The sequence below is a fragment of the Amblyomma maculatum genome, chromosome 9 (genome assembly GCF_055883805.1).
Source record: "Amblyomma maculatum isolate TAMU_Amacu chromosome 9, ASM5588380v1, whole genome shotgun sequence".
Taxonomy (NCBI): domain Eukaryota; kingdom Metazoa; phylum Arthropoda; class Arachnida; order Ixodida; family Ixodidae; genus Amblyomma; species Amblyomma maculatum.
The window spans coordinates 48,301,379-48,312,537 of NC_139352.1; the positions used below are offsets into that span (position 1 = coordinate 48,301,379).

Below are 11,159 nucleotides of genomic sequence, written 5' to 3' on the forward strand. Positions count from 1 at the left end.
CCTATATACAATATCTGCAAAGCATGTTCGTCCTATCTATACGGCTCACATTGAAAATTGGTATGCTCAATTCATCGCTTGATTTGAGCGTCTACTCCATGCTTTCTTTCACTCATGGTGCTCGTCTGATAACAATGAAATTTCAAAAAGGTCTCGTCACGTGAAGATACTCTCAGCTGCGTTCACATAATCTGTAATGCGCGCGACCAACACATCACGTGGCACTTGTACATGCCAGGGCCAGCGAAAAGAAAACCTAGCAGTCGAACTATAATTTAAAGAACGCCAGCATGAAACAGTCAGGATCCAGAAAGGTTGGCTTCAAGATAACAAATGCTTCAGCAGAGGCGTTTGCCGATCAAGATACGAGATAGTGGCACGTGCTTCGTCTGGGATAGGCGAGACTTGCCGAGACTAGGCCTAACCCCAGCAGAATGCAGCGGAGCAGCCGAAGCACAGCTTTTGCATTCCCGACCCTGCCCAGGCTACGCTAATTGATTCCGAACGTTTCTACTCCGCCCTGTACTAACCATACTAGCAGAACATTCCTCGCCTCTCTTCCCAGTCCCTGCAGTTGCGAACTGTGACTTGTGTTCAAACCCTGCAAATGCCGAAGCCTCGGAATCCATGCCATGCTGCAGGCTCGCCTGTCCACTGCAATCGGCCATCGACAGTGTTGTGTCTGTGCAAGAAGTTCATCCGAACGTCGCCAACCACTGCTGGTTACTGTGTTCATGACATTCTAGACTGCATCAGCTGCACTTTCTGCCAATCTCCGCGGTGGGATGTCACCGGCGCCGCACCGTGTGTCAGCCAGCTTCAGCTCTGCGTGCGAGATCAAAGTTCTTCACCCGCAGGCGCCAAAATGGTAAGTGCGACTGTCAGTTAATGCCCCTTGCGTCGCCATATATGGCAATGTTGTCCCCCGCTTGGTTTAATGTCATCAGAATGTACGCATTGGACGCTGTTTTGAACGCCCCTTTAACAAGGTGTTTTCATTATGAAATATTTGCAGCGCCGATCTTCGTATGTAGGGCTAGAATTAGCGACAAAAAAAAAAAAGAAAAAAAAAGCCAGATTATATTTGTGGAGCATTAGCGTGTACCTGCTGTTATTTTAGTGTATATTAAAGTTTTAGCTCATCGTCCTTGCATTAAAAGTTAACGACGTTCTCATTTAACTTATCCCATCTGATTTACTTAAAAAAAACACGACGAAATAAATTTTTATAATCAAAATGACGCCATAGTAACCTACGAGTACTATCTGAAATGTTCACGTATTTACGTCACTGCTGGTGATCTGTCATTCATGATCCGATGGCACTTTCCGAAAGTACTCGCCGCATTCTAATTCTAGTTATTTACGTATACGTTTCGTGATCTGGATCCGCATGCCACAATCCGTCGCAAGTAGACGTATTTCGTTACTACATCTAGCTCCTCGCTACTATCCATTCCCGCATAATGCTGTGTAACTCCATTAACCACATATATTTCTTGGCACTGGCGATAATTCCTCGGAATGACGAGCTCGAATGTCGCTGCGATGCACGTGTTGATTTTAGCACCATGCATTGTGATACGGGATAGGAACACATTAGAATGATATTTTCTTAATGCGCGTGTGCTCAGCTCGCCAACGTGCGGTGTCATTTCGCGGCCTTACGCCGATTATTTTGTGAGATTCGCTTACCGTGTGTCATAGGTTCGCATACGTTAAAACTTTGCCACTTTTTTAATAAAACAATATCTTTATGATGCCGCGTGGCCTTCGCAATGCTTTTGTACATGATAATACAAAATTTTGCGTAACTGGTATGTCTCAAAGTGGATACGCTATGAGCTAACACTTAAAACAAAGGGTGCCCCGAATCATCCGAAGTTCCCCTTCATTCCACGACTTCTGTAACGTACGCAGCTCGTTCAATAGAAAAGGCATCGCTACCTCCGAATTACGAAAAAGGTGCCGAAAAAATAGGCACCAGCACGTGGCAGCCACAAGAACTACAGTGAACTTCTAGTTCACTGTACCGGAACTAATCGAAACTTTCTACGTCGTTGCGGAGATAGATGGCGCCTCCGTGTTCCAAGTCTTGCCAAGTCTGAGGCATCCTACTAAGTCTCAAAACGGCTTTGGCAATGCGAAATGTGCGTCTGCGTCGATTCTTCTCAATACGGAAGCACCCCACTGCGCCACAGGCCACTATCGCGCGATATCTTTGAGGCGGAGCGTAAGTGTTCCCCTTATCGTCAAAGCTTCGCGCTTTCAATCTCATTCATCATCATCATCATCATCATCATCATCATCATCAGCCTGACTATACCCACTGCAGGGCGAAGGCCTCTCCCATATTTCTCCCCTTAACCCGGTTCTGAGCTAGCAGCATCCACTTGACCCCTGCGAACTTCTTAATCTCATCCGCCCACCTAACTTTCCGCCGCCCCCTGCTACGCTTTCCTCCTTGGAATCCAGTTTGTTACCCTAAGCGACCATCGGTTATCCTCTCTTCGCACTACATGTCCGGCCCATGTCCATTTCTTCTTAATTTCCACTGGAATATCGGTAACTTGAGTTATTTCTCTGACCCACTCTGCACGCTTTCTATCTCTTAATGTTACCCCTAGCATTTTTCGTTCCATAGCCCTCTGGGTAGTCCTCAACATAAGTAGAACTCTCTTGGTTAGCCTCCACGTTTCAGCGCCATAGTTGAGTTCAGGTAAGATGCAACTGTTATATACTTTCCTCTTTAGCGATACCGGTAAGCTGCTAGTCATAACCTGCGAGCGCTTGCCAAGTGCGCTCCATCCTAATCTTATTCTTCTTGTTATTTCCTTTTCATGGTCCGGATCTACGGTTACTATCTGCCCTAAGCAGACATATTCGCCTACTACTTCCAGTACTTCGCTACTTAATGTAAACTGCTGTTCCTCCCCGAGGCTGTTGAACATTACCTTAGTCTTCTGCATATTGATTTTCAAGCCTACCTTTCTACTTTTCCTGTCTAGGTCATCAATCATTATTTGCAGTTCATCTCCTGAGTTGCTTAGCAAGGCAATGTCATCAGCAAATCGCAGATTACTTAGGTATTCTCCATCTACCCTTATCCTTAACTGCTCCCATTCCAAGTCTCTGAATACTTCCTCTAAGCAAGCTTTGAATAGTACTGGGGAGATTGTGTCTCCTTGGCTAACACCTATCTTTATGGGAATTTTGTTACTTTCTTTATGCAGAACTATGGTTGCTGTGCAGCCACTATATATATATCTTTCAGCCCTTTCATGTACGGCTCGTCTACCCCCTGATTTCGCAGTGCCTGCATCACCGCCGAGGTTTCAACTGAGTCAAATGCTTTTTCGTACGGTAATCAATGAATGCTATGTATAAGGGCTGGTTATATTCCGAGCATATTTCTATCACCTGATTGATGGTATGGATATGCTCGATAGTAGAGTACTGTTTCCGAAACCCTGCTTGATCCTTTGTTTGATTGAAGTCTAAGGTTGTCCTGATCCTAGTAAATACCTTATACGTAACAGACAGTAAGCTGATTGGTCTGTAATTTTTAAGGTCCTTAGAGTTCCCTTTCTTATGAATGAGGATAATGCTTGCATTCTTCCATGGTTCCGGTACCGTCGATGACACCAGACACTGCGTATACAGGGTGGCCAGTTTTTCTAGCCCGATATCCCCCCCGTCCTTCAGCAAATCTGTAGTTATCTGATCCTATCCAGCTGATTTCCCCTTTTTCATAGTTTCTAATGCTTTCTTGACCTCGTCCTTCGTCACTGGTGGAACGTCTGACTGTTTTTCCCTACCGCCAATCTCATTACGGTCCTGACTACTTTGACTACTGTAGAGGTTTGTATAGAACTCCTCGGCTACTTTGACTATCTTATCCATATTCTTGATGACGTTGCCCGCCTTGTCCCTTATCGCATACATCTGGTTTTTGCCTATGCCCAATTTCTTCTTTACCGCTTTAAGGCTTCCCCCGTTCTTTACAGCATGCTCAATTTTCTCCATGTTATACTTCCTTATATCGGCCAGCTTGCGATTATTGATTAGCTTTGATATCTCGACCAATTCGATCCGGTCTGTTGGATTGGAAGCTTTCATACTCTGGCATTTCTCAATCAAACCTTTCGTCTCTTTAGACAGCTTACCGGTATCCTCTCTAACTATCCTACCGCCTACTTCACCCGCGCACTCAGTAATTATATCTCCGAAATTATTGTTCCTTGCTTCTAGGGTAATGTCGCCATCCTCGGTTAGAGCTGAATACCTATTCTGTAGCGAGATCCTGAATACTTCTGCCCGCCCCCTCACCGCTAATTCGTTGATGGGTTTCTTTCTTACTAATCTGGTGCGTTCCTTCTTCAGATTTAGGCTAATTCGGGACCTCACCATCCTGTGGTCACTGCATCGCACTTTCCCGATTACCTCTGCATCTTGCATAATGGCGGGGGTTGAACACATTATAAAGTCATTTCATTTTTAGTCTCCCCGTTCGGACTTTTCCATGTCCATTTCCGGTTCTTCCGTTTGCTGAAGAAGGTATTCATGATTCTTAAGTTATTGCGCTCTGAAAACTCAACTAGTAACTCCCCCCTGCTATTCCTAGAACCAATGCCATAGTCACCTACTGCCTCGTCTCCTGCCTGCTTTTTCCCTACCTTGGCATTGAAGTCGCCCATTAGTAAAGTATACTGCGTCTTTACTTTTCGCATTGCCGATTCTACATCTTCGTAGAAGCTTTCAACTGCCTGGTCATCATAACTACATGTAGGTGCATAGGCCTGTACAACCTTTAGTTTATACCGCTTATTAAGCCTAATTACGATGCCTGCCACCCTCTCATTAATACTATAGAATTCATCTATATTCCCCGCTATATACTTATTGAGAAGGAAACCTACTCCTAGTTGTCGCCTCTCTGGTAAACCTCGATAACACAGTACATGCCAACTCTTCAGTACAGTACATTCCTCATTCGGCCTCCTAACTTCACTAAGCCCTATGATATCCCATTTCATACCCTCTAGTTCCTCTAACAGCACTGCTAAACTGGCTTCACTAGCTAGGGTTCTAGCATTAAACGTTGCCAGGGTCAGTTTCAAATGGCGGCCTGTCCAGCGGAGCCAGGCAGGTTCAATCTCATTATTAACGCTCAATACTAACTACCCTTTTCAGTGATTGTGACCAACTTTTAAACCGAATTCTATAATATCACGAAAATGAAGATTCGACGCTGACTTGCATTTTATGGTGTGATAAGGAAACTAATGACGTTGTTTGATGATTGGCATCAAATACACCGAGAGGGCTGAATTTTATACGATAGTATCGGTTTGGGCTTATGAAACATGGCCCTCTCCTTCATGCGCTAAAGACAATCTCTCAAAACCCGTACTTCAGGCAAGCGCTCCAGTCTAGCCGGGCATACGATGACCAGAATCACCCCTGCAGAATCGCAGCTGCAGCAGAGGCACCTGGCAGCGAAGCTCATCGCCGTCGCTCCGGGACCTCCACATGCTAAGTTCCTCGCTGTTACGAGCGTATACGCGAAAATGCCATAGCGTCATACACGAAAATCTGTAGGGGGTGCGCCCGCCGTAGCTATGTTTGATAAAGCCCTCCCCCCCCCCCCCCTTCTTCGATTTCTGTTTAGTAGCTGGGGTGATGATAATTTGGCCACAATTTTTGGCCATTGCGAAGGGCGACTGTTCGAGACGGCGCGCATTAAAGGGAGGGAGTTCAGCTGCTATGGTCGGAGAAGCGTACCAGTGTGCCCTGAATCGGAACGCGGGTATATGTAATTGCACTCCTCCGCCGGTGTAATCCAGCTCCTCTATTAGCTATTAACTTGTAGTGTGCATTAACGTGATAAGCTAGATTAGTTTATAAGATTAGTGCTTAACGAGCGCAGGGTAAAACGAAAGGGCCTGAGCACTGTAGTTTTGCGCCGTCGTCGACTTTATGCGCTCTTACATGTGAACTTTTTTAAGCATGTTGTTTCGCGCTCGGCACTGCTTCTACGCCCTGTTTTATACTCGGTACGAAGACTGCGAAAAAAGTCAACCATAGATGAGCACGCGACACAAAAGAACGCTACTATCAGCTAATTTTAATTTGATTGTGGTTGTTTTCTGCGCTGTCTTCTTACTGAATGTGATTAACTAACTAGCCCAGCACCATGTTTTATTGCAGCCCTGCTTTAGCTCTCATTTCCAGGGGAGTAGCGTGACCGAACATTTTCGCTATCGGATACATGCTCGAGAGCGGCTTCGCAGCAGTTAGCTTTATTGCAGGCAGAGAACAGTTTTGTGATAAACGGGAACAAAAAGCCCGAGGTTGGTTCACACACTAGTAACTAACGCTCTAGCGAGTATTTTAACCTTTGTCTGATTATGTAAACCTACAGTCATGTAGTTAGGGACAGGTCGTAATAATACCACCTGCGAGCGTTCCTTACAGGTTGATTGATTGATTGATTGATTGATTTATAGGAAGGGAAAGGCGCGGTAACTGTCTCACTTGTTTTTGTGGACACCTTAACCGCTCCGTATGGGAAGGGAGGAAGGTGGGAGAGAAAGTGAAAAGAGAGAAAGACGAGCCGCAGTGGAGGGCTACGGAGTAATTTCAACCACCTGGGGATCTTTAGCGTGCGCTGACATAGCATAGCACACGGACGCCTCTTCGTTTCGCCTCCATCGATTCCTTACAGGCTGCGTTTGTTTTGGTGTTACACGCTCCAAAGCGAATCAGGCTATGATAGACGCCGTAGTGGAGAGCTCTGGGAATTTCGACAACCTGAGATGTTAGCGGGCACTGATATCGCACAGCACTCCGGTGCTTTCCTTTCCACCTCCATCGATAGCGTCCGCCTGAGTGACCTGACCTGACGTTATCTTACAACAGTCGTGACTCCCTAGCCGATTGGCAGTTCTTTACGCTTTTCGAATGTTTTGCTAGTTGCAGTAAATTGTCCCGGCTAGATTACTGCGGTCTTTGTTGCGGAATTACTATTACGAACTGCAGCAGCGAAGACACATCGTCACAGAAGAAATTGACAAACGACTGAACTACAATTCTAAACATACCTTACGGATATACCTCCCCCCCCCCCCCCCCCCCCCCCTGCTGTAACTTTCGTGCCTGGTCATGCATGATTACCTTGTCACTTACTTCCGTGCTTCGTTGTCCGGACGGCGGATATAGGAAAGGTGCAAACAAGGAGAACGTGCCTATATTTCAATGCTAGGTGTGCTGTTTGGTACTTTATAGTGAAGTTCGCTTTTGATGACGTTAACGTAAAGAGAGGGGAAGTAGATCGGTTGAATGAGGCCGATGCTCCTCACACGCACTCTGCAAAGATTTCTTTTTTAGCTGAGAGAAGATTGATTTCATAGCATGTATATAGATTTTTTCTCGGCATCAATATGCGAAGTATGAAAGACCTGATGAGGAGATTTGAGTAAGGGATGAGTACCGTAAATATGGGTTGGAAGTGCTCGCATGAAGCGAAATTGAAAACGACTGCTAATATATAAGCGAAATTCGACAAGTACGGGCACATGGAGATCAAACATAGTACGCTACGAGTGCATTGAGATGTGCGGGTTTTCAGGGGAACGTAGGACGTGGAAGCAAAAGTGGGTTTATATATGCAAGTATCTGTGAAACATGCAAAGGCTGAGGTTACGGCGAAGAAGTACGAGGTGACACCCAGATTTCACATTGTGGTTTGGTCTTTCGGGTTTAACGTCCCAAAGCGAGTCAAGCTATCAGAGACGCCGTACTGAAGGGCTCCAGAAATGTCGACCACCTGGGGCTCTTTAACGCGCAGTTATATCGCACAGCACTCGCGCGCCTTTCTTTCGCCTTGATCGAAAGCGGCCGCCGAGGCCGGCATTCGATCCCGCGTACTTCTGCACAATTGTCGAGCGCGTTAAGCCGGGACACCTCGGCGGGGAAAATTCGACGGCATCACTTCAGAAACATACACGCGAAATAAATACCGTCATTACTCTTTTGATCGCTGCATTGTAAGCCTCCCAACTTTTTCACAAGTCTTTTTTATCCCTCTCTGAATTAGGCACGCGCCATTTATACCGGGTTTCCCGGATAAATTCGACCAAGGTTTACAAAATACAGTTCGCCCTAGTCCAGTGAAACAAATCCAGAGATTTGCAGAGTCGCATATGCTACTCGGTTTTTTCACTACAGTTAATTAGTACATACTAATTAACTAATTCTTTAATTATGAACTTCAGAGAAAACGTGTCGATGCAAAAGTTCATCTCCAAAAACTTTTAGCTGCGCTGTCTCCATCACGCTACGACTTCCGCCGCCCTATTTACAATCCTTCAAAAATACCGTCACGTGACCAGCCAAATTCTCCAAATGCACACAACCAGCATCATCGTAGAGAACTTTTATTATTCAGCCAGCAGTAAAAAGAATGGGGTGTAAGAGTGGGTGGGGGCATAGCAGTCCGTATGAAATGGTGGCGACTTCAAATAAAATAAAGTACACTGAACTCAGGAAATCTAATTAGCAGTTTTCTCATGCTTTATAGAATAGTTCCTCGGAAAGGAGGCCATTCTGGTTAACGAAGGAGGGGCTAGTAAGAGCAGGGTGATCAACAACTCTGGTGGAGTGCCTGGTGTCAGTAATCGGAACTCGCACTACAAAAAACACCGTTGAAGCTTAAACAGCCCCTCCCATGAAGGCGTATGTATGCTAGGAAATGGTATGCTTCCATTGCTCTCTCAAGAGTTTGACAGGATGACTTTTCGCGAACACTTTGGTGGCTCCTCTTCGTAGCTGAAGGATGATGTTACCTTTTTTTAATCTTCCGCCGCTTGTAGCATAAACTTGAAGAAAAATGTACGGGAAGCACACTTCGGGGGCTTTGCAGCTGCGTTTCAAGGGAATGCTCCGGAAAAATATCTTCTCGTATTCGTGCTGACTGGCAGTGGCTTGTGCTGCAGTCGGCGAAGGGCGCGGACATCGCCATGTCGCATGCACCTCGCGTTGACCTTTACGATCGGCCCGCAACACCTCGCACACGCACCTCGAGATCGCCCAATAGGAAGCTAAAATAAACATGGGGACTGAACACTGCTTTCGTCTTAACCAAGTAAACCTGGTACCAGTCACAGCAGTCTTCGTTCATATGGAGTGTATTTATTCCCCTCCCCCAAACCTCCCCCCACCAATGCATGTCCACACTTTCACATACTGTCGCATATTGTCGTCATGTCGCACGTACCTCACGTTGACCTTTGCTATTGGCCCGCAACCCCTCGCACACGCGCGTACACATTTCCACGCACCTTTAGTCGCCTAACAGGTAGCGAAAAATTAACTTAATGGCTGAATACAGCTGTGGTTGCAACCAGGATACAGTAAAAATTGTTCCAGACGTCACCGCGGTGTGTTATCCCCCTTGCCCAAACATATCTTCACCAATACATGTTCACAACTTCACACACTGCGTCTGGAAGGTCGTGGCTGCACATCTTTCACGTTCGTTGCTCTGGCTGTCAGAATGATAACGAAAAAAGCTGCAGTGTATCAGCATGGTGTAAGGGAACAATACCTTTGCCGTAAAAACAAGTTCAGCCGAAGGAAAGCCAAAAAGAGGTATCCTGTGTATCCATTCACCTTATTTTGGCAAGTGTTATACAAGACCTGACTGCGGTTCGGCTGAGAAACAATCATTATAGCACACCCAGTCAAGTAAATATTGCAAAAACGGTTAAACAATTCTCGTTGCTATATTCCCTCCCCGTGTTCCAGCTTTTCCCGTTCCCATTTTGTTTGTGAACCCCGCCCTCCTTCCCACCCGACCCGTTAAATACGTCTTATTCGCGAGCCTGAAGACCAACGTGTTTGCATCTTAGGCTGACGAATATCTGTTCCAGTGTAGTGTCGCTGACGTAGAAAACGTGAAACATGTGCTTCCGCTTGAGGAATAGTGGGCGGTCGAACGTTTCGCGTAACCTGGTCGGCGGCTCAAAAATGCGACATTCCAGCAGGCCCTCGTAGCAGCGCACAAGCGAGCACATCGGGAAGTGGTCGATCGCATCCATCACGATAATCCGCTGATGATCCATATCGCACTTACGGTCGGGAAACGTGTACACCGGGAGGCTTGGTGCCACTGAAGTACTTTTCACTCAGCTCCTTTACCGAGCCGATGCAGTCTATGCGGCGAACAGCCAGGATGCCGGTGCGGTCGTAGACGCTCTCGTAGTGGCGAAGATGCTCGCACGAATTTATAACGGCGCTGTGCTGCCCAAGGTATTCCAGCACTCGCCGCACCAGAGCGCGCGTCTGCTTGTTGTAGTCCGGAAGGTCCAGGTTATAGAGCCTGGGTAGGGCCATCAACGCCAAAGCCAGCGACAGCTGCACCTTGGCGCTCGCGCTGCACGACGCAATGGCCGCGTCAGACTCGGCGAGGTCGACAATGGTCAGAAGAGACCTCGTAACGCGCGGTACGTCTTGGACTCCGCGAAGCACGGCCAGCAGGTAGATCATTTCCCGGCCAGTGAGTGTCTCTAGGAGACCTCCGGCACGAGGAACGTAGCCGATGTTCCGCAGCCACAGTCGGTAGTGAAGTGTAAGTGACGTGGGGCCCACGTATGCGTCGCCGGGCGTCGGAAACAGCTCGCCGCCAAGGAGGCAGAGCAGCGTAGTTTTGCCAGTGGACACCCACAAAGCCGGGGAGTACTCGCCGTGACACATCACGAAGCTGATCCTGTCGATGACAATGCGAGCCTGGATGAAGCCGTATGTCTTCCTTTAACTGCGCACGAGCAGCGCGTGTTGTTCGAAGTTCCGCTTGTTGCAGGGGTCCTCTACCTGCTGCTTTTCCTTCCCGACGTTTTCGTCAGCCGAAGTCTCCAGGAAAGCGGTTCTTGTAGCGGCCGATTCGTGCATCCCAAAATGTGACCAAAGCCGCAGATCGGAATCGAGGAAGGTCACCAGGGCAAAGGAAAATAATGCCTTGAGAACCAGGGAAACGACATTGAACAGGCGCTTGTTCAGGCCCACGCTTTAAGGCTGCATTTGGTCGGCGGAGTCTGCGTTGAATACAAATGTTACTCGCAGGGCTATAGGCTGTTTGCATGGCGAAAACATGGCCGCCT

General features: G+C 47.2%; 1 protein-coding gene across 1 annotated transcript; it reads right to left on the reverse strand.

Annotated features, from left to right (window-relative positions):
- Positions 1-10,131: 10,131 nt before the first annotated feature.
- On the reverse strand, positions 10,132-10,755 carry LOC146179010 (uncharacterized). Its single transcript, XM_084580095.1, has one exon. The coding sequence runs from the start codon at positions 10,753-10,755 to the stop codon at positions 10,132-10,134; it is 624 nt and encodes a 207-aa protein (XP_084436221.1).
- Positions 10,756-11,159: the final 404 nt, after the last annotated feature.

Bases quoted from the DNA above. Each gene is read 5' to 3' on its own strand.
- LOC146179010 (XM_084580095.1), bottom strand. From the start codon at position 10,755: ATGTGTCACGGCGAGTACTCCCCGGCTTTGTGGGTGTCCACTGGCAAA.